The sequence below is a fragment of the Vespula vulgaris genome, chromosome 1 (genome assembly GCF_905475345.1).
Source record: "Vespula vulgaris chromosome 1, iyVesVulg1.1, whole genome shotgun sequence".
NCBI lineage: Eukaryota > Metazoa > Arthropoda > Insecta > Hymenoptera > Vespidae > Vespula > Vespula vulgaris.
This window is the reverse complement of record NC_066586.1, coordinates 3809492-3834038: the sequence shown is the minus strand read 5'-3', so window position 1 is coordinate 3834038 and position 24547 is coordinate 3809492. Positions and strand designations below refer to the sequence as shown.

The following is a 24547-nucleotide window of genomic DNA, read 5'->3' as shown; positions in this document are numbered from 1 at the left end:
CTCGTAAATAGCGAGAAACGTAGGAAGATCTTTTTGACCCTCTTTCAAGTACCTTCTTCACTCCCTTCTCCCCGTTTCACAACCCTTCTACTTTCTTTCGTCCATGGATAATCGAATCTAACGATCTCGAGACATAAAACGACTCGAGCGTGAAACGGTAGACGGTATTACGAGATGACACGCGGACGTTCGCTCTTCTTCTTGACCGTGACTTTCTGTCTCTCTCGACCTTAGTCTTCCTTGGATTCTCTCTTGGATGCTGCGATAACGATGGACCGGTAACGATCGCGTAGGTACCTACTGCAGCTTGGATATATACATACGTCAAACCTCGCGCATCTTTCTGCGATGCACCAACGTTCTGCTTCATGTATTTTCTATCTTGAAGAAAGAAATAAAGAGAAGAAGGAAATAAAGATAAAAGAGAAAGAGAGGAAGGAAGAAAAGGAGAAAAAGAATATCGCAGAATGACAATGGGAAATACATCAATACGACTCATCGCTCGACGATTATATCCTTGAACCTTTACGTACCTTCTTTTCCCTTTCGCTATTCTTCTTCTTCTTCTTCTTCTTCTTCTTCTTCTTCTTCTTCTTCTTCTTCTTCTTCTTCTTCCTCTTCTTCTTCTTCTTCTCCTTCTTTTCTTTTTCTTCTTATAATTATTAACATTGACAAACACGAAGAGAGCAAATATCTAAATGATGAACAATTAGATAGCTTTCTCACGCGATCACGTTCTTACCTCGTTTGCGTTCCACGATCAACTGTGAGTTTCTCGCACGTGATCTCACGAAATTACGTTTCAGAAACGAGCAAGGACGTTTATCCAGTTATTTACATACATATAAAAATATGTAAACAATAACGATACGAACGTTCTTCTCTAACAATGTTATCGCTTCATTGACCTTTATAATACGCTTTACTTTGACTCTACTGTACTAAGAAATACCGTACTAAGAAATACTTTTCAATGTCAATATTTCTTACTAATAGAAAAAAAATTAAGTTTCTATTAAATATTCATCGTTTGTTCTCCTCTGTGTTGTGCTTTGTAATAGAGATATTATCCCACCACGCGACGATAGCAAGCATCGATCATATTATAAAATTCTTATATGGATAACCACATACACACTTGCACACGCACACAAACACACAGATATGGAGGAAGAATTTTCCGTAATATGGAAACGTAATCTCCATAGAAGCCGCGCAAAAGGAAAGACGCAGCCAGTTCGCAGATAATTCTGGCGTTATCTCTCTCTCTCTCTCTCTTTCTTTCTCTTTCTCTCATCGCTCGGCCCTTATTAATCTAAATGCTCTTCGGTCCCAGGAGTATCGTATATGCATTATTCAACTAGCGGTACATACTATCCAACACCTCCATAATAACACCAGGTCCATTTTTCTTTTACCCGACGGCTATGTATCCGGTGCTCGAAGCACATCGACGAGTTAAACGCTCGTCTTGGAATGTCGAGGGAGGTCGTATCTATACACCCATGTTCGAACGTTAATAAGTCTGCAAAAAAGGCAGAGAGAGAGAGAGAGAGAGAGAGAGGAGAGAAAGAAAGAGAGAGAAGTACATTGATGAGTTGAACGAACGATAATGCGCTGATATCTCGAGCAAATTAGTACGATGACGAATGTATGACGTTGGGTATGACGTTAACGTAATAACAAATGGTAGTATTTGGCTTCGTTAACTGGTCGAGTCAAATGAAACTTACATAAACCAAGCCTTTCAAATTGTAGATACATGAGTTATTGTATCTTCAAGTTTGACGTGTATGAAAAATTGAAATAGTATATAAGATTAATATTAAGAGAAACGATATTCTTGCCTGGCCCATCAAGCTTATTTTGTTAAATACGAATTACGAGGAAAATGTAAATTGTATGAATTTTGTAAGTTAATAAAAACGATATATGGATTTGTAATAAATAAGATTTTCGTATCTTTGATCTGATTTGTTCGTTTGTTTTCCTTTCTTTTTTTCTTTTTTATTTTTTTTGATTTTTTTTTTTTGATTTAGATAAACAAGAAATTCGATCGTATAGCGAACAAAACTGCGTGCCTATCTTACTCGCGCAAGAAGAAAATCAAAGCTGTAATCCATGGAGTATTTTCTTTTTTTTTTTTTTTTTTCTTCCAAGTAGTAACTCCTCACGAGTATTGCGAATCTAGGGAGGATGAGCCGTCCAGGTGTAACAGTTCCGTGTAGATTCTCTCGGACTCATCTCGGCAAGCGCGATGGGTTAAACCAAGTTCTCGCTGTTTAGGCCGGAGGCACTATAGGTGGTCCACGCCCGACACGTTGCACACTATCTCGACTTGAACTGGTGCAGGTTCATTCACCCACGGTTTACACCTCACTGGACACAATACCGAGTGTACTGCGAGTTTCCGATCTAAATGCTCCTCGTTGGCCTTGTATAACGGTTTGTCCTTCGAAGCAAAATTTTTTCTCGATCGTTGGTCACAATGATCGATAGAATTCGCGGGATCCTAGTCTCGATCGTAAATAAAACGATATTACAACGATATAACGTGACATAAAATGCATTTGATTACGATACATATTGATACGTACGATACATACCTAGTAGCTTTAATTGACTAATCTTTTTCAAAATATTATCACGAGTACGCGTTGATATCGCATTCGTAAGTATTATACACAATTATCAGGAAGGCTGATCTTTCTACCTGTCTCTCTCTCTTTCTCTCTCTCTCTCTCTCTCTCTTTCTCTCTTGATCCCTATATGTATCTCTTTCCATTCCTCTCTCCATCTGCCTATACAAGTAAGATGAGAAATCATTAATGAAAACGGTTTGTAATTTTGTCGTGGCACGAGTTTGCTCGTGATATCTAACGATAAGATCGGCCTATCCCATTCTTCTCCTGTCATATATTTTTTTTTTTGTTTTATCCTTTTCTCGAAGCTCATTGCAGGTGCGAAAGCTTAAAGAATTTCCTGTAATGAATGATTATCACAGGAATCGGTTCGAACCCAACCGTAGACCATAAGCTCCGCTTATCGGCACGAAGTTATCGGCTAACAAGTTGTACCCCATAGGAAACATAGTAATCCCCATTCTGTCGAGAGAGATAAGAACACTTTGCCGCTTGTGGTGCAGCGCTTTTACTCGTAGCAACCACGGTACTGGCATCGTCCGCTATCTCACCCTCTCTTAGCGTTGTCCTCGAACAGTTCGCGAGCGTGAGCGAGATATCATCGTTGGACCTCCCCTAAAAGCTCTCTCTTAATCGATATTTCTTTGTAACACTCTTCTAATATAAATATTTAACGAAACGTAAATATTTCAACTATATTCCAGATTTGAAACTATATATGAGTACAATTTTTACGAACAACGTGTCTATCCATATTATAGTTTATACATGTACGTATATATGTACTAAAGTATGTCGATTATATTTTTAAAAAAATAAATGAAAATGGACAAACGGTATCAGAGATTGTAGCGATCAAATAAATGACTGTACTATCAACTACGAACTGGTATTACTATAATTACTTATTTTCTCCAAATAGTACGTGTATCTTGATTCTATTCAAGTTTTGATAGAAAGTACGATCTCTCTAGTTCTTGATCGCTTGCAGCTCTCGCTTCTTTGTGCCGCAGGTAGGCAGATAGTCATTCTCGTTTACGATAACGCCGTACAACCACGCAGTGGTATAGAGAAGGGAAGCAGAAGGAATAAGGAGCGAAGGGTGGCATGCGTAGAAAGAGTGAAAGAGAAAGAAAGAGAGAAAGAGAAAGAGATGGCTAATACCGGGCACACAAGCACTTGTATGTCCTAAATCACTTACATCGCGATTACTTCGTGTGTGGGGGGGCTGTGGCGTATGTAATTACCTGAAATTATCATTACTCATCATCAATGCACTCGATAGTCAGACGAGTCTCGTTGCCAATACCGATCCTGATACCGATCTCAATGCCGATGTAGATCGGTAGCTATACTCTCCTGTGGATCGGCCATTTCGATCCTCTCTGTCTCTCTCTCTCTCTCTCTCTCTCTCTCTCTCTCTCTCATTTTCTCTCTTTCATATATCCTTTTTCCTTACGATATACAGCCGTATAGTTTATACAACAATTTTTGTCGGTATATCGAAAATAATCCTCTTGTTATCGAGATCGATCGATCGATCGATCGATCGATCGACCTATTTAATCAGATGATATGCGAATCTCTCGAATATGAAGTATCCATATTAATTACAAGAGTGATACGTACCTTTGCAAATAGTATGAATATACCTGATGCATCCGCCTGTTATTTTTAAAATAAATAAATATCGTTTATACAGATACGTACATATATAAGATAAATTTGAAAAGACCGAAAGCGTTCTAACGGTCCAGTTTAGTGTCGAAGAGAGAGAAAGAGAGAGAGAGAGAGAATGAAAGAAGAAGAAAAAGAAGAAGAAAAAAGACGAAGAAGACGAAGAAGAAGTAAGAATTACCTCGAGGAAGATCCCGTAGATTATCGCAAGAAGGAGCGCGGCTGTGGTACCGTCCTCTCGCGAAGCGGCAATTACAATTAACCGGGCGTAATATTTAATTATTGCGCGTTACACTCACACAGAGAGACCGCTCGCGGCCACGTTTTAATCAGGCAAACGAGAAAATATCCTTGCCCGTGCGCTCTTAACTGCCGTTCGTTCCTGCCATCGTATTTGCATTCGTCGCACTACCGTCCTTTTCTTCTCCTCTTCATCCTCCTCCTCGTTCTCCTCAACTACCTCCCCTTCTTCTCTTTCTCTTCCTTCTCTTCTTCTTCTTCTTCTTCCTCTTCTTCTTCTTCTTCTTCTTCTTCTTCTTCTTCTTCTTCTTCTTCTACTTCTTCTTCTTCTTCTATTTCTGTTGATCTTCTTCCTCTGTCTCTCTTCGTCGGCAGCAGTAGGAGCAACAGCATCGTATTCGCGTTCGGTGCCGAGAGAAATGAAATAGATGCAGCCGCGAGAAATCATGCCGAGAGTCATTACACTCGCGCTCTTCTCGTAATGAACGCCATACGTACAAATCGACTTAAGACGAACGTTTCGCTTTCCCGACCGTATCTTTCGTTAATCCTTCTTTTTTCTCTTCTTTCTTCCTTTTCTTTTTCCCCTTCCGCTCCAAAGGAAGCGCCTTCCTTCTCTTCGTATCTAAATGCCATAGAAGTAAAGTGCATACATAAATCTTCGGTATGTTATACGGGGTATCTCGGTGATCCTCGGTTATGATTTTCTTTCTTCGTGGTTGATGATAATCGTTTTAAAAAAATTATGAGAACAATGTGAAATGAAATATTGTTATAAATTGGTATCAACGTTGTAAATGAATTCTCTTTTAAAGTATTTGTGTCTGTTACATATATAAGCATACATACAACAACATGATGATATATATATATATATATCAATATATTAAAAAAAAGGAACTGGAGAAAATACATCATAATGTGTTATTCCGTTAACGAATGTACGAACGTACGCGAAGTTTGCGCTTTCGTAAGTTCCCGTATCCCTAGAGTCCCTCGCGTTCGTCGTTAAATCTTCATAAAATAAAAATCGTAACGAGAGAAACGTATTTAAACTTTGAGACTACCAGACAGGTAGTGTTTCGCGAGTTCCTTTGGATAATAGACGACGAGACGGATTGAATCGTCCGTGAAGTCCTCGAACAAATTAACGGGCGTGCAAACAATGACGTAAACGTTTTAACGCTGCGAATATGCAGTACTTACATATATATATATATACATATATATATCTATGTGTACATATACATATGTATACGTATATATGTATATATACATATAGTACGTCTATATACATATATATACTTATAGAAGTACAGGTCCATTGACGAGAGACGAGACGAGGGAAGCAAGAGAGGTGTACGAAGAGCTGAAAACGACATAGTAGACTCGGAATAATGGCTCCCATTGAATCCATCTCTTTCTTTTTTCGTATTACTAGGGAAGCACACACGCTCCCTCTCTTAAAGAAGAAAAGGAAGAAAGAGAAATAGAGAAAGAGGAGACGACGTATGGTTTGACACTTTCGTGACGGTTTCCGCAGCACAACGAGGCTCGCGCTCATTAGGGAGACAGGTTAAAGCTCGATTATACAGCCGTTAACGCGGCACGATGCACGCGCGAATGAGAATGACGCCGGTGATAAAACTGCCGGGATATGGCATTGCTGCTACGAGGTGACCATGAAGAAGTGGCTCTTTCACTTTCCGGCCGCTGACTCTTTCTCTTTCTCTTTCTCTCTCTCTCTCTCTCTCTCTCTCTCTCTCTCTCTCTTTCTCTTTCTCTTTATTTCTCTCATTCCGTTTCCTTTCTTTGTTACTATCGAGGCTTCCAGTCGATCAAAGACCTCCAACACATACTTACGTACACACCAAGAGCATGGTACTCTGATCGAGCTCCCATCGAGCACCGCCTCTTCGAAAGATTTCAATGTTCCGTTCCATGAAATAAAAATTCTTAAACGAACGTAAATGCGCCCTCTTAACCCTACCCACTCACTCGCTCGCACGCTCGTCGCTCGGACTCGACGAGCTTCGTTACCGTGTCTTCTCTTCTACGAAAAAAACCGACTAGCTGTGGCACCTTCGATGAATCATAAAAGGGTGGAAGGATTCCTCTCTCTCTCTCTCTCTCTCTCTCTCTCTCTCTCTCTCTCTCTCTCTCTTGCTTTCTCTATATCTCTCTAGCTCTTTGAGATGTACTCCGAGATGTACGATTGTATCGTAACGACGGCCTATGTCGTTCTAAGAATATTGTATCGTTTGATGTATCAAGAGATTCTTCTATTGTACTTAGAAGTCTAGTTAGAAGGCTTTAGTTTCTGAAATCATTGATGATGATAAGACGATAACGATGATAATCTCAAAGTTCTTATAATATTATTTATTCGTACTAGCGAATGATCCGTTTGCTTCGAAAAAAACATAGATTTTGTTATATTTGTAATTGGATATTACGGAAATGAAATATTATTGAAAATTCTCTTAATGGATTGAATATTAAAAATATAAAACTTATTTAATTAAGAATATAAAAGTTCTCTGAGACTATAATCTCCAAAACGTTCGATGTCTATTTGAAAACTAAAAGAGACGTTCCCAAAACATATGCACAAGCACACGCTCACACCTTTTTCGTTATATTTACGCAGGTGAAGTTCAGATCGTTCGGTATGTAACACCAATTTGATAATCAGATATCGTTTACTATTTACGAAACATTAAAAAATCATAAATTATATTCATCGTTCATTGTTTATTCAAGCGAATTTATATTTGACAACGATTAAAAATATTTCGTCGTAAATGTTTCAATAACAATGTTTATATGTAATCAGTTGTAACAACATCTCGATTTTTGACTTTTAATTTTAACAATATTTTTTTCCTCTTCTATTTTGATTATTTCTTATATTACCGAATAGAAACGTATCGAAAAGAATAGATAAAAAAAAGTTTTAATAGTACATCTAATTTCTTCGATAATCCATCTATGAAACGTTTCGCAATGGAACGGGAAATAGTATTCCCTTCTATAAGACTTTAACGTCATTACGCAGGGAATTAGTTTCGAATCACGTAAAAGGAAGCAATCATACCGTCGATCCTTTCTATTTTAACCGGCTGCTCACATACGTACGGAGTAGGTACCTTTTGCTGGACACGTAATTTGTATAGGGTGTTTCTAAAGATTATTAGCTCATTAAACTAATAAATTAAAGGAAAAGTTTTTCAACAGAAAATTTGCTTATTCGGATGCATGCAGCATGCACGCACGAACTCATATGCACATACACGCACACATATACACTTATTACTTTTTTCTTATTATTAATTTTAATAATGAATCTATCAATGATAATAAAACAGGTTAATCAAACATGTTCTCTCATTTTGGTAACACCCTGTATAATCGACGTTCTCAGAATCTAATAAATAATAACTCTTCTCTTAAAGTAATCAGCCTCGAAAAAGAAGACCGTCGATGGTCGAACGAAAAGTTTACGATTTCATATCTGGCATCTAAATGAAACTATAATTAATATTTCGAACAACTTCGAGACGTTCCTTCTCGATCCCTCGACATGAGAATCGAGATTCTTACGAAATACATTTCTTTTTCTCGTCTTCTCTTCCATTTTCTTTTTCTTCTTTTTTTCTCCAACGAATGATACTCTTCTGAAGTGGGACGTTAACAACGACGAAAATATACATGTCGTTTTCCATAAACGAGAAGAGAATCGTAAGAGTTCCATGGTTGATAAAGTCTCTCGGTCCAGTAGCTGTGCCTACCGGCTACTTCTTGTCCGCGATAATAATAATGGTTGGTGATTCGAGCGGGGTAGCAGCACCATTGATAGACCATATGGCGTGTGCACATTCCATGGATTTAATTGCCTTATATCGCGCAAGAGTATATACCGCAAGTTACGAGAGTGAGCGAGAAAGAGAAAATGAGAGAATGAGGGAATGATAGAATGAGAGAATGAAAGAGAGTAAGAGAGAGCAAGAGAGAGAGAGAGAGAGAGAGAGAGAGAAGGGACAAGGGGAACCGTCGATCCTCTCAACGTACTCGCACCGATGAATAATGAGTACTCGGTATATAATGCGTTTACCGACTGATATCTTCTCTGACTGATCGAACGATCTTCGATCGTGTATATTCTTGAATACTTTTCGTTCGTAAATTTTTCTCGCCAAAGTGGTACTTAACGCTCTTACTATCTCAGATCTCATCTCTCGATAGCCAATTTCTAGAGATCTAAATTTCTACGTGACATTTAAGAACTCGACAGCTAGAGAGAATCTCTCATGAGTATTCATCTCCGTTTATCCAAACAGCATGCTAACAGCACGAATTCGTTGATTTCATTTATCACAACTGTAGCTTTACGTAACGATCGACGCGATCTACCTAAGAAATATAACTATATAATCACATATGTATACTCTTATATACTTACATGTAAATCGATTGTCGATCGAACGCACGATCACATTAAATGTTAATATATTTACTTGTTCCATGAGTATTACGTAAAAGACTGCTTTCGAATGTATTTCTGTGGGCTTTGGAACTCATTATTTTTTGTTGGATGCTGATGTATTAATATGGATCAATTAATGAGAGAGACAGAGAGAAGAATTTTAAAGTCACTTAGCCATGTAATTTCATATTTACGTAACGAACAAGAGGACGACGATCAGATATTCCAAAATGTTCGTATTTTACTACAAAGATTTGCATGCGTTCGAGAGCATACGCGTTTGTTGCAAAAGATTTCATGGGGGGTCGGGAAGGTCATCGCACTTCTACGTACTTCTTTTTCGTCTTTTTCTTTTTCTTTTTCTTCTTTTTCTTCTTCTTCTTCTTCTTCTTCTTCTTCTTGAAATTCTCATTAACTGGCCTATCCTTTCGAGACTGCATCATTGCTCGAGCTATAAAAGATGATTTCGACATTTCAAATCGGGTTCTTGAAATTGATATGCTAAGCAGATAATCATAATGATAATGATGATGATGATGATAATAATAATAGTAATAATAAACGTACCAGTGCATTGTGCAACGTAAATGCATATGACGTGATAATTATCTTTGATAAGAAGATACGTAGTCGAATAAAAATTTTGATTGTTTAGATCGAAGATAATCTTCTCGAAGGCCCGATTTGGAAATTTAATTATTAAAAATAAAAAAGTAAATGCCTTAAATATTAAAGGTCGATAAATGCAGCTTTCTTGAATGAGTTAATTAACGGGCTACGTAAATATTGATTATTAAAGAAACATCACGGAGATTATATTTTAATCTACGTTGTTCGCTATACCGTTAAGGAGTATTCGCAGGTGTTAATGAAAACGTTAAATAAACACCATGTTCGTATATAAATTGTATCAAACATCGACTCGGCGTATTTTGAATGGATCTGATTTGGTAAAGAGATCCATCGATCATCAAAGAAAAAATAAAAATTAACGTAAAAATGGCACGCAAAACTCTTCCAATCATCGCTTGTCTTTTGGCAGCTGCCATTGGCGTTGGTAAATTGGCGTTGAATCTATAAGAAAAAATATATATATATTTTTCTTTTCCTTTTTGTAATTTTATCAAAAATTTTGAAATTCTTTTATCTAATGAAACATACGTCCGAATTTGTTTATCAGTATACGGTGACGCACCTGAAGCTTTAATCGGCGCTACAGTTGCTAGAGATAACGAATTTCCGTACTTGGTATCCATCAGAGTAAATAATAATCTACATTGTGGTGGTGCTATCATTGGTCAGCATCACATTCTCACCGCTGCTCATTGCATTGTACCTCTATTAAACAAAAAACCTGGTGAGGTAACCATTGTTGCTGGTACAAACAATCTTTACCTTGGCGGTCAGTTTTACAAACCAGATCTTTACTTCCCTCACCCTGACTATGACTCCGACGATACTTGGGTCAATGACATCGGTGTAATCAAGGTAAGTTGGCTAACGAATTTAAACTCGAACAGAATTGCATATTCTATGTCCATATCTATTTCATTTCTAAGACATACTTGGCATAATCGTTCGTTTCACTAAATTCATAGAAATTTTATACGAATCAAAAAATTTGTTCTAAATCTTTACGTTTTGAAAATATATCGCACGTTTGGATTATCCTCGAAAGATTTTCTTTCGCTCGCTCATTCATTCTCTCTGTCTCTTTCTCTCATTGTTCCTTCGTATGCTCAATATCTAAAATATCTCATTTGTCTCTATTTTTTACAGCTTTCCAGCCCAATCCAATTCAATACTCGCGTAAAATCTCTTGCTCTGCCAAACTCACCACCACCGGTTAACGTTCAGGCTTTGATCGGTGCTTGGGGTGCAACATCTTCACCACCAAAGAACATTTCTCCTTTAGTCAGAAAACTGGGACTTAAAGTATTGTCTAAAAAGGAATGTGAAAGCTACTTCAATAATATAAAAATCCTTTCGAGCCAAATCTGTACTCTGGTTACTAGGAATATTGGCACATGCTCTGTAAGTGTTGATAATTCGTGAAATTACATTTAAACGTTTTTATTATGAATTATTGAATTTAATAAAATATTCGTTATTTTTAGGGTGATAGTGGCAGCCCATTGGCCTACAATCATCACGTAATCGGTATCGTCTCCGGTGGAATTCCTTGCGCCCAAGGATTGCCTGACATTTTTACTAACGTTTACAGTTTCCTTGACTTCATCAAAGACGCCATGGCTCGTTAAATTGAATTTAACAGCTTGTATTTTACGCACAAACTAATGATTTCATAATGTATTTCCATCATTATATTTTCAATAAATATTTTCATCGATACATTTAATCCGTTTCTTCGATTTTATTTAATATTTTTAATATCTCTCATAGTGTCTTCTTTTCCTATCTTTTTCTAGATTAATAATATTAATTATACCGATAACTCGATAATGTATTTATGATATTCACAAAATAAACTTCTTAAAATATTGAGAATTTCTAAAACTCTTAAAATATTTATTTAATGTTAATTATTGGATTGCCATTTATTTAAATAATTATTTAATATTAATGATTGAATTGTCATTAAATATAATTAGAATTTTTTATTATCGTTTTTTGAAATATGATTAAATAGAAGTAAAGTTATATATGATAATAATGATTAACATAGTGTATCGGTTGATTTCAGATTCGTTTCGATTTGAAAAAAAATAAATGCGTTATATCTCGATGATTTATTTTTTAATATATTCGTTATACATCTACAAATAGTATGGGTAAATATTAAATTCGATCGAGACAGCTTTATTTGAATGATCAGAAATGATATGAAACTTATACATATGAATGATAAGCGTGTTATCTCAAAAGTGTTCGCATTGATACTTAATTAATTTACATATAATTACAGATAAAAATATCTATAATTCTTATGTCTTTATTCAATGAAGTTTGTAAGACTTGTCATATATATATATTTGCAATATAATTAGCTCGATTTAAAGAACGAACTTAAAGAAGTTTTTAAAAAGTTTATTGATATATCAAATATTAACCACTAAAATGTTATATATTATTACGTTTACTTTATTTAGTTACTTTGTATTATTGTGTTGTCATACTTAATAAAAATAAAAATTGCTTTTTCAATAGTTATATATTTATTTATTTGTTTATTTATTTAATAATATTTATCAAGAAATTAACAAATATCTTGAGGAAATATGTGTCACTATTCCAAGTCGACATGATCAGTCATTGAACCCTTTTTTATCTCTTCGACGTGTTTGAGAAATGAAGGATAAAAATGATTATAAACAAAAAATTGGAACAAAAAATTATTTAAAGATTGTATATATTTAAAAAATTAAATGCTTCATGAATATAGCGTGGCATTTCTAATGAAATTAAGATGAGAAGAAACTTTGGTAAAGACATCAGGTTTTCCAAGAGCACAAGGAATAACCCAAGAAACAATACCAGCGAGATTACCGTTATAAGTAAGCGGGCCACCACTGTCACCCTGTGAATATAAAAAAAAAATGATATTGATAATTATCAATTTCACAATCACAATTAATTATTAGAATTAATTAAATAAATTTTGCTCACCTGGCAAGCACCGATTCCTTTTTGGTTAAATGCGCAAATATGACTTGGATAGATCTGTAGCGTGTGTTGTTTTTGGCACAAGCTATTATTTGTAGCATACAAATCGATCTTCAATAATGCATTAGAAATTGGACCTTTCGCATAAATTCTACCCCATCCACTCAAACGAAGTAAACCATTGTTTGGTACTTCCGAGCGAAGCAATGGAATAGGTTTCTGTAAGCTGTTGAAAACCATGGGATATTTTAGCTGCAAAGATAGGATGTTGTTAGAAAAATTGTTTAGAAAAAAACATTTGTTTAATATTTTATCAGAAAAAATAAATTTAAGCGTCAATGAATTTTTAATAAATAATTCGTAATTACCCCAATCACAGCGACATCGTTGACCCAAGAGGTTTGCGATGTACCTATGTATTTAGGATGAACAATAACAGATGTGACATTGTGAAATTGACCACCATTATTAAGATAATTAGTTCCAGATACAACGGTATAATGAGGATTGGGAAGATGCCACTCGTTAACACAATGAGCTGCAGTAACGATGTGTCTCGAAGAGATGATACTTCCACCGCATACGTGATTGTTATAGATTCTGAGGGAAACTTGATAGGGAAATTCACCAAGAGCTGCACGATTACCTCCTACTATACGTTCGGGTGCTTCGGCGTATGCTTTTGTATAAACAAACAAATGATCAATGTTGACATATATAAAACAAAAAAAAAACAAAAAATTCTAACAAAATTAGAATGACGATAATTTAATTCTAAATAATAACGATCCAATTTATCGTAAGACATTATTCTTCAAATGAAAGTTTCATTCATCTGTCGATTAGAACTTTCTTTTTTTTTTCTTTCTTTTACCTCTAGCAAGAACACCAAGCACGAAAAGACCCAAATAGAAGCGACCCATGATGATGGATTTAATGATTTGATAATGAACGAATTGAAGAAGAATCTTCTCTTATATATATATATATATATATATATATATATATATATATATACACATGTATAAATACATACTCGTAAATTTGTACTTATCAATGTCCTTGATTTGCAGCTGTCTTTTTTTTCTAAAATAAACAGATCCACAAAAACGTACGTCATCTTCATTGTAGACAATGATATCGTTGATTAGGTTTAATTAAAACGTAATCGTCTGCATTAAAGAAATAATATACGAAATTACAAAATCAATTCATCTTTTTTTCGTTAATATGCTTCACTAATCTTCGTTAAACTTTCTTTCGTAATAAATCAATTATTGCACACAAGTACAATCGTGAGATGAGTCAAAAAGACGCTATAAAAATTGTTGATAAGTTATTTTATTTTATTAGTAATCTTTATAGATCTTTTTATTTTATTTGACTTTCACTCGATATTTAATAATCTACCTAACAATAAAAGAAAAATACTGTTATATACTGTTTTATTAAATTTTGTAAAAAATTAAACGTGACACAATTTACTCTCGAACTACCGATCGATCGAGAATGCAAACCTATCCAAAAGGAAAGAAGACTAAGGTGATTAATTAATGGCGTCGGCGTGTTCTATGACGTCATCTGCTTCAATGCTCTCCGTTTGGAACTGTTTTTGAAACATGTGGGTCAAATACAGAATTACCCATAGATTATATTACTTTCCTCATATAATAATAAACAGAAAAATTATTTTATAGAATTCAAATAATATTCCGAATGATTGAGAGATTTAAAATTTGTCTAAAAAAAAGACGAACTTCGTTTCGTCTCGTAAAACATATTTTTCCATTTATTTTATACTTCGTATACACACGCACGCTATATTATATTACGTAAAAATGTTCTCATAATTTTTCTTGTGAAAAAAGAAAAAATAAATAAAAAAAAAAAAGAAAGAAAGAAAAAGCAGAGTGCATAAAAGTATCGTACGATCTTCTTTTTTGTTTTTTAAAAGAGCGTGGTAATTCGCCTTTCTCTGTCACCCTTCCAACTTGGCAAGCTTTAGCACAGGCGCCCTTCTGTCGAGTGACGTAACCAGAGAAAGTATTATCAAGGGTAGTCGTGAGATCACCTCGTGTGCTGTGCATGCGGGTCAGTGGAGCACAGGCGTCGCGACGCCGCGCGTCGACGGAGCTCTGTCTCCTCTGTTTTTCATCTCTTAGTTTTGATTAAAAACATCACGTCAAACAAACAAAGGAAAAGATAAAAAAAGAGGAAGAATCTCATGGAAGCTGAGAGGACAAATCTCGAAGGATATGGCACTCGTCAGATGTTGTCTAGAAGCTGAGGCACCTGAAATTTTTGGATCACTTATACAAAAGTGTACCGATCCAGGTTGTAAGTACATTACTCGTTCGTTTACATTCACTAAATCATCTTCATTCGAAATGAATATGAGTTTGATATATATAAGCAATACAGAATGAATCACAAGAAGCATCACGATCGTTGAATATGATCTATAATCAAAAAAGTTTTTTAGAGAGTGTTGCATAAAATGTTACTGTGAAATAATTCCAAATTATTATCATATTAAAGTAACCAAGAAGAAAGTTAAGTATTTCGTTTCTTATGGTTCACCCTGTATAATCTATGTAGACTTTTAAATATACATTTAAACTGTGTGTGCGATGTGTGTATTTAACTAATATGAACACGTTATATGTGATTATGCTTGCATAAGTATGTTCTATGTTGACGCAAATTAAATAAGTAATATACTTATGTAAGTAAATGTAATATTAATGTAGATATACCTATATATATATATATATATATATATATATATATATATATATATATAAGGTATATTTATTTATATTAATATTTATACGTTCTGATATAATGTATTCATAAATCTGTCTTTCTAATGAAAAATTAAAACGTGTCGTTATCATTGTCTTACTTGACAATCTAATTTAAAATGCGAACGACATTTTGTAGTCTCCCTTTTTTTCTATCTTTTTCTTTCTCTTTCTTTCGTAATAACGTATAACAGGGAACATTATTATAAAAGAGAACGAATTCTAAAAAATTTTTCTTGTTTTACTGTTAGAACGTTAATTGTCGTAAAATTGTAGATTATAACACGAACACGTTTGCAATATCTATGTTTCCTGTTTGTGTCTGTACGTGTGTGTAATCAAGTGTCGAAACTTCTTTGATGAAAATACTGTATATGGGTCAATGAAATGGAATTTTCTATCGTTCTTCAATGTTAAAAATATGTCTTCATCAATGGAGCGCAACTCTGACGCAAAAATACTTTTCATTCTTTCGAGTATGTTCAAGCGTCTAATACGTGCAACGATTTCTAAACGTGTATGGTCACCGATTAGTCGTGTCTGTACTTAGTCCCACACATCAATGTTCAATAATAATGAAGAAAGTTCTCTTGACATTGAACATATCTTATCGGATTATCAATAAAAAAAAAAAATGTATAACATTATTAAAACGATATTGTCTTGTTCGTTCGCCGTTTTCTTCGAATAAATTTTTCGATCGTCATTTTGAGTGAACGAATAATAAAATAATTCGATTATATATATATATATTAATTGTTTAATAAAAAATTAAAAGACATGACTTGAAATAAATAATTTCTAAGCAAGAAAAATTAAGTCGAGTTTTTTCAAGCTTCGACATTGAAAATAATCATGTTTTTTCAATGATAACTTTTAATATTTATCTTGAGTTGTCGTATTATCTTAAGAAAAACGTTCGTATTATCTTTCAACAGCAAAGCATTTTCTATTCACGATATTATTGATCGTTTCTGCAAGGATGACCAATCGTCTTAAGTAGCGTTCAAACTATGTGCGCGTGCTATTATTGATTTCCGAAGACTTACATCGACGTGGTAAAATTCCCATGGCTATTTCAAAGTCTAAAAACATCCTTTTTATCGTTGAATATCTATGTGTATACGTAAGTACGTACACATATATCTACCATATATGATATTAAAATTAAATTTACATTTTACTATTAAACTTAAATATTATACGGTGATGCTATTGTTTATGTTTTACCGTGAACAATACCAAGATTTTCTAGTCTGCTAAGACGATAATTAATTTATTCATCATAAATCTACTTAGCGATACCATTAATTCTCAATGAGCTCTTGTTAATGTTTAATTCATGACGTTTCGTCGTTCGCTCTATTACTATTTGCATATAAATGTTTTCTCTCTTTCTCTCCCTGTCTCTCTCTCTCTCTCTCTCTCTCGATATTATTCTAATACCTTGTAATACGTTCTATCTTTAACTATTCTAATCACGCAAAAAGATTATTCTAAGAAACTCTAAAAAAATATGATTACTCATTCAAAAAGAAATAGCCAAAGAAATACTATATCATTCAAAACTGTTTCATTCATGGGAATAAGAATAATGCTGCCATCGAACGGATCGTTTCACAAACTGCAATTACAATAATGTTAGCTCTGTCAGTAAAAAAATATTATCATACAACAATATATATCGAAATATTTTTTAAACAATTAAATAAACTACGTATTGTTGATGTTACTGGTATGCTGGTTATTATCATTGTTATTATTAAAACAACGTCTAGTAACAACAATCGATAAAGAAGATCGCTGGACGTGTGGTATATAGTTTCTTGATCGAATCAAAAATTGCAACTTGTTGGTAATACAGTACATAGGAAAATAAATTATTTCTCTCTCTCTTTTCCCTCTCGCGACTTTACCCGACCGATAACGTCTGTAGAAATCGAAGAACGTTCATATTGAATGCGTACGACTTATTCTCCTCAAAATGTTTGGTGAATACTGCAGTTTCATGATTGTTGTCATTCATTGTTATCTCGACCATTCTTGAGAATTCATCAATTCGATCAAGTCACATTGTAACGTTATTTTATATTCCTTATAAATATATTTTATCTAATGAAAATTCTCTTTCATTTTTATTAGGTTGCTGCTGGTGTTGTTCTGCGTTACGCCCAAGGTACAAGAGACTGGTTGACAACATCTTTCCTGTCAACCCACAGGTACTTTATTTTTTATAATTAATTTTTAGCTGTTAATACCATTAGGTGTTTTTTTATGTTATAATATTTAAATATATCGGATATAATAGGAAATTTGACAATATTTTAGAATTTAATGTCATATAAATATATAGCTCTTTTGTGCAAAGTATATCTACTGGTTGCTATAACTATAGACATCAGTCAAAAAATAATCAATATTTGTATCGAAGTATAAAATCAGTTATGATCTAAAATAAAAATATCTTGTAATATAGGATGGCCTGGTTAAGAATAACATGGAAAAGCTGACATTTTATTCATTGAGCAGTCCTGAAAAATTAGATAGAATAGGGGAGTATTTATTTCAAAGAGCTTCCAGAGATATATACAGGTAAATATTATATAACTCTATCTGCAAGGAATGTGTCAGCATTTTTAAAAAAATTAACGTGAATTATTTAGTACCTGTCATTATCTCTCTTATGTCATTTTTAATTGTTTTGCATATAATAGGATTGTAATTGAAACATTTTGTAAATGACTAAAAAAATAAAAATACTGACAACTTGTTATTTAACTAGTAAAATGAATTAAATATAACAAAGATGATTTAAAAATCTTTTAATAGGAGAAGAAATGGATTTGTGGTTATTGCTATGGAAGCAATGGATCAACTCTTAGTTGCATGTCATGCTCAAACTCTTAATTTGTTTGTTGAAAGTTTTTTAAAAATGGTCCAAAAATTACTAGAATCTACAGATCCACAATTACAGATTCTAGCAACTCAATCCGTAAGTAAACATTTATCGTGTGGATAATTAAAACAAAAAAATATGTAACCAGTATACTAAATATTTATTTATAATGTTCTTTTATATATATGCATGTAATTGCTAATGATATCGTTTTGGTTCTATTATGTTTATTTATAATACAAACTAATCATATGTTTCAATTCAGTTGAACAAAGTCCTGGCTTCTTCCAGTTTGTCAGATTTGCCAACATCGAAGAAGACACGCCGTCTTATCACACACGTTACGATTTCTTTGTATCAAAATACTCTGCAATGTGCCACTCCAATCACGACGACCCCACTATTCGCAAACAAATCAGACTTGCAGGAATCCAAGGATTGCAGGTATAATTTTATATAACTATATATATATATATGTGTGTGTATTTATATATCATTATGATTGATATAATTAATTAAAATTATTCACAGGGTGTTGTAAGAAAAACTCTTTCTGATGACCTAGTAGAGAACATTTGGGAACCTGTTCATATGGATAAAATTGTACCTTCATTATTATATAATATGCAAAATACAAGGTCAGTGAAAATCAAATAAAACAGATTATATTTATATTTCATGAACATATCATTTTACAGATATGCCAATAAGGAAGATGCAACACCAGAATGCACAACCGAGGAGAGATCCGATCCACCACAATTTGCAGAAACTTGTATGCGAGAACTCGTTGGTCGAGCTTCATTCGGTCATATTCGATGTGTCATCAGACCTGTCTTAAGGTACAATACATTTTTTCTTCGTAGATAATACAATTATTAAATAAACGTCCAAATGAGTTATAATAAAAATTTTTTTTTCAGACATTTGGATAATCACCAGCTATGGGTTCCCAATTATTTTGCTATTCATATTTTTAGGATAATAATGTTCTCTATACAGGTTGGTTAAATAGTAAAACATAATGTGTAACCAAGAAGTTTCTTTTTTATTTTAAAATAAATTTTTATTTCCAGTCACAATATTCTTACACTGTTGTCGAAGCTTTAATGACTCATCTTGATGATCATTCAAAATCATCTCCGAAAATACGAACGAGCATTGCAGATACATTATCAAAAATTATTTCAATAGCAGCTGGAGAGAGTGTTGGTAAGATCTAGATATTATAATTGGTCTATGTAGAAAAAAAATCTAAAATATTTAATTGTTTTATATACATTTATTTAAGGTCCTTCTGTTTTGGAGATCATCAACTCGTTATTATCTCATTTACGTGTTAGTGTAACAAGAAACCAATCATCCAGCAATGACGAGCAGTTATATCAAGAAGCTCTTATTAATGCTCTTGGAGAATTTGCAAATCATCTTCCAGATTATCAAAAGATCGAGATAATGATGTTCATAATGAGTAAAGTTCCTTATAACCAAACAGATCGTATAATTTCTGTTGGTAAGGGAGACGTTCTACTTCAAAGTATTCTTTTAAAATCTCTCTTGAAGGTAAATTATATTCATATTGTTAACTATTTGATATAAAATTCTTAATAAAAATTATTAATTTATATACGCGTTAACGTTATTATAGGTCGGTACAAAATATAAAACGATTCATTTAAATACAACGTTTCCACCAAGTTTCTTAGAACCATTGCTTAGGATGTCCCTGGCATCAGATGCTGAAATGAGACTCTTGGTACAAAAAATATTCCACACGTTAATCGACAGACATAATAATATTGCAAAACTTGCAAAGCCCACGTAAGTTGAGTTAGTTAAGCTATGTGTCAATCGGTATAGTCGGCAGATGTTTCTATAAATATTTTGTTTTATTTGGCAGCGTGAACGTTGCCGAACTCGATCTGGTAGTCGAAAAGTCGTCCAGGCCGGACGTTATATTTATTCGAAAACATGGACCTGAAATTTATCTAGCACTTTATGAATCACTAGAATTAACAAGCAATACTGTTGAAAATGTGGAATCTATATATACTACTTTAGCTTTACTAGTCGTAGAACTTGCTTCTGAGGATACTATTCTAGAGCTATTAAGATTAGTTTTGAGTCTTCAAGATCTAGCACTAACAAGCGGCCAAATAAGTGTTACATTGAAATTCAATTTACATGCTATTGTGATTAGTCTACTTGTTTTGATTTCTTACGTTTGCAATATTACTTCTCTTATGGATTATGCACAAAAGGTATTTTGCAATATAAATGTATATGATAAGATTATGATGATATATATATATATATATATATTATTAGAACCAATAATTCATAAAAAATTTCTTCAGGTCGTTGAAGCTCGCCGAAAGGAAGCCCCACATCTATTGCCTAATTTACAATCTCAGTATGATAGTAATTTATCTCCAAGATTAGCAGCTACGTTATTAGTAGATCAAACTGTAGTAAGTGAATGTCTGAAAGGTGCTGGGCTGGATAGTGGAAAACTCCAGCAAGGATCTGGTTATAGTAGTACTTCTTTACAACATAGGTAATATAATATTAATTATTTTTATTCCGTATTCGACTTATATTTTACGCATATAACATATATACGTCCTTTTGAAAGGCATTCCTGGGTTGATAGTGCAGGACGAAATTCATTAGCCGATATTAACTCTGGTACTGGAGAACTGGACAGTGGAGGTTCATCTCCAGGTGTTCAAAAGGTACATTTTTAATTAATTATAATAATTATTATTGATAATACTAATGTCGTTTATTGCTTTATTAGAAACTACCTGGCGAAGAGTTAACATTCGAAAGCATGAAAAGAATTTTGACAGAAACTAATAACAATAATGTAATAGAAGAGGAAAAACGAATCCAACTTTCACAATTCTTCCGAAGTGCACCATTCCAAGATCTTGTATCTATAACACAACCAAAGGTATTGAAAACGAATCGTTTTAACTTATAAATGTATTAATATCAACGTGCGACGAAATCATATTAACTATGTTTGATTATAGCATGACGTTTTACAAAGTAAACTATCGGAAATATTTAATACGTTGACGGTTGATCCACGCAATATAATCCCAGGAGGACCGCAAGCAGATGCCAAACCTAGTCAAACGCCAGCTTATGAAATACATTTTCCAGAATTATTTGTTTATTAGAGAAAGGTAAACGTATAAATATATATATAATATATGATATATAATATATCTATGTATGTATATGTATATAAGCATATATATATATATATATATAAATATATATATGTATGCTTCTTTTATTATGTTATAAAGGTAATGTTATTATCACTCATGGAAGTCAATTACAATTTACAATATTTATTTACATTGTCGTACTGCAATGCATACGTATATATGTATAATTTGTGATATATATTTTTATATACAAGAATATTTTTATGACTTGAAAGTGACACCAATTCATTTATCAATTACAAAATATGGGATAATATATCTTAATAATTAATATTATTTAATATGTTACGTTTCTTCATTGTTTCACAAATGTTGTTATTTAGAATAATAGCTGAAATTTAATATTGGTATTGACTTAGTATGGGAGTAGAATTTAATCAAATATTTCTGTTGTATAAGTATTTATTTGCAGCACATATTGTAAAACATTAGTAATGTAGAATGTAAAACACTAAGTACAAGTGCCATGCTGGCACATATTAATAGTGCTTGTGTATTTATTATCACTATGTATGTACATTGATGCATAAAACAAAAATTGAAAAAATGGAAAAACAAAATTTTACTGATCTATAAAATAAAGTAATTATTCCATATTATATTGTATAGTTATATTTGTTTTTGTATAAGTTAAAAAGTCTAGAACTTAAAAAATGTAACAGAAAATGAATTTCTAAGAGTTAGTAAAAGAACAATAAAATTTAAGACATTACCTCTAAAAATATACTACGACATATATATCCATACCACCTAACCCAAGAGAATTACATTAGTTATTCAGTAAGTTCAATTTTTTATTGAATTTTAAAATGTAAATATTTATGACTATTACATCGTTAGTACAATTACACTTCGTGTGATATTGAAAATTTTTGTACAAAATATGCAGATGATTATTTACCAAATGCTAAGTAAATGGAATGAACAGATTGTATTTTCCAAATGTTTTAAGGTTTAATTCTTCAACCGCTCATTGCAGGAACATCTTTAAGCAAACTATGCAAGTTAAGTAATATCATTTTAAAAGATAATTAAATATTAATATATTTAATATAGTTCCATAATTCATATTGTGGATATAATTTTTTTTTAGCTTTATTCCTTCATTTTATCTCCTATTAATATTTCTACTGTAAATTGTGATCAGAGATAATGTTTTTTCTAAAAATATGAGCGATTGAATTATTGTGTACAAAGTGCCGTCTGTACAATGACTACTTAAAGTAATAAATTTCAAAGCGCTTCCTTAGTTTTCAGATATTTAGGTGTTTGGTCGGTACAAATATACTCTGTAGAGTATTCTAAGGCTCCACTTTCAGCAGCTCCACATCGAAGATAAGAACAGAATTTGGTGGAATAGTGTGTCTTTGTCAAGGTTAATATAAATAAATATTTATAAATAAATAATGCACAATAATATTAATAGAGAGATAATCATTTCATAAAACAATAATTATAATATATTGCAATTATATTATATTTATCTTTGTATTAAAGGATATACTCCTGGGTGTCCTCGACTACCATAAGCAAAGTCTGGTGAACATGTTAGCCTAGCACGTTCTCCAACACACATTTGAGCCACACCTTGATCCCAACCTTTAATTACCTCTCCTCTCCCGATTCTAAATTTAAATGGTTTTCCACGGTCCCTGCTAGAGTCAAATACCTTTCCATTGTTCAAGGTACCTATGATGTAATTTGAAGCATATTACGACTAAACAAATCACAAGAGATAAGATCATATCTCTGTATGATATAAATTTCTTATATTTATAAAAAAACTTAAAAGTGTTTTCTTTCAGAATCAAGCTGATATTTATCAAGGAAAAAAGAATTATTCGTAACGTGACTAATGGCCATAAAAATTAAAACATCGCTATCGCAAATAATAATATAATTTAAACATACTTATAAATTCTATATGCACATACACACATACACGCGCGCACGCGTGCGCGCATCACATAAAATGATAAGAAAATATGATTTATACGGAGGTGAACTCATAAATTATAATACCTGTGTAGTGAACGACTACAGTTTGCCCCGTTTTGGGATACGTTTGACCTGCAAATATAAATAATTTCGTATTGCGAAAAAATATATGGACGATGGGTGTTATTAATTCAAGTACATGACTCGCATAAAAGTATTCCAATGTCGACATTCACTAGTGCGATCATTGAGCACGAAGAAAAAAAAATATTGGAAAAATAATTTTTATTGGAAAATATGCAGATGGACGAAACGTGTTTACGAGCATTCCGCATTGAAGTATATTGGAAAGAAATAATGTAGATAAAATTTTTACAATTCAATAGAGTAGGGGAAAGGCAGGTAAGAAATAAGAAATCAAAAGAATAATTACCATCACCGGGAGAAAGAACTTCGACATCCACGCCCATGATTGCTTTCTTTTCACTGTAGAATTACTTAACTTGTTCAATAAAGGTCTACCTAAAATCCGTTAGAGCGAAGAGGATCGTCAAGACCGGCTAGCAGAAATCGTATAAACGTGCTTTCCGCTAACTTAAGAGACGATTGGAGACGATCCTAAGCCAATGCCGCTTGTTGAAAAATAAGGTTCCTTAGAAACCCCTGGATACCCCCGCACTAGGAAAGAAATATCAATTGTTAAAATCGCCAACAGAGGCGCTACTATCGTGCTACTTCCTCTTGAATTATTGTGATCGATGGTAACATTTCCTGGCGCAACATTTAAATTTTCTATATACTTGCTGTTTCTTATTATATATATACATATATTATTGTATTAAAATCGAATTAATTAAAGAATATCTCATATTAATAGATCTTTTATTATTTTATTTTTTTACAATGTTCTCATATATGTATGTATATATATATATATATGTATATAATATATATATATTATATTAATTATACATATATATTATATATATGTATATATA

General features: G+C 33.0%; 4 protein-coding genes across 5 annotated transcripts; 2 read left to right on the top strand and 2 right to left on the bottom strand.

Moving 5' to 3' along the window:
* Positions 1-9962: 9962 nt before the first annotated feature.
* Positions 9963-11404, top strand: LOC127071182 (chymotrypsin-2-like). The gene is made up of 4 exons (XM_051010148.1): positions 9963-10102; positions 10226-10533; positions 10825-11079; positions 11163-11404. The coding sequence occupies exons 1-4, from the start codon at positions 10045-10047 to the stop codon at positions 11304-11306; spliced, it is 765 nt and encodes a 254-aa protein (XP_050866105.1). The 5' UTR covers positions 9963-10044; the 3' UTR covers positions 11307-11404.
* Positions 11405-12436: 1032 nt separating this feature from the next.
* On the bottom strand, positions 12437-13592 carry LOC127067305 (chymotrypsin-1-like). Its single transcript, XM_051002092.1, has 4 exons — positions 13544-13592; positions 13038-13348; positions 12673-12921; positions 12437-12583 (listed from the first exon to the last, which is right to left on the bottom strand). The coding sequence occupies exons 1-4, from the start codon at positions 13590-13592 to the stop codon at positions 12437-12439; spliced, it is 756 nt and encodes a 251-aa protein (XP_050858049.1).
* A 1154-nt stretch (positions 13593-14746) lies between these two features.
* Positions 14747-22210, top strand: LOC127071097 (protein EFR3 homolog cmp44E). Of its 2 annotated transcripts, none has more exons than XM_051009986.1 (16): positions 14747-15006; positions 17616-17692; positions 17950-18065; positions 18303-18465; positions 18661-18813; positions 18901-19007; positions 19068-19211; positions 19293-19371; positions 19446-19581; positions 19661-19932; positions 20018-20190; positions 20270-20630; positions 20727-20926; positions 21005-21104; positions 21170-21325; positions 21408-22210. In XM_051009986.1, the coding sequence occupies exons 1-16, from the start codon at positions 14925-14927 to the stop codon at positions 21555-21557; spliced, it is 2469 nt and encodes an 822-aa protein (XP_050865943.1). In that variant the 5' UTR covers positions 14747-14924; the 3' UTR covers positions 21558-22210. The 2 variants fall into 2 exon arrangements, with proteins under 2 accessions (XP_050865943.1, XP_050865953.1); XM_051009996.1 differs by lacking the exon at positions 14747-15006 and adding an exon at positions 17487-17548.
* Positions 22211-22384: 174 nt separating this feature from the next.
* LOC127071217 (peptidyl-prolyl cis-trans isomerase Fkbp12) lies at positions 22385-24242 on the bottom strand. The gene is made up of 4 exons (XM_051010251.1): positions 23983-24242; positions 23634-23681; positions 23114-23300; positions 22385-22970 (listed from the first exon to the last, which is right to left on the bottom strand). Exons 1-4 carry the CDS (start codon positions 24017-24019, stop codon positions 22913-22915), a joined length of 330 nt encoding a protein of 109 aa, XP_050866208.1. The 5' UTR covers positions 24020-24242; the 3' UTR covers positions 22385-22912.
* Between the last annotated feature and the right edge of the window lie 305 nt (positions 24243-24547).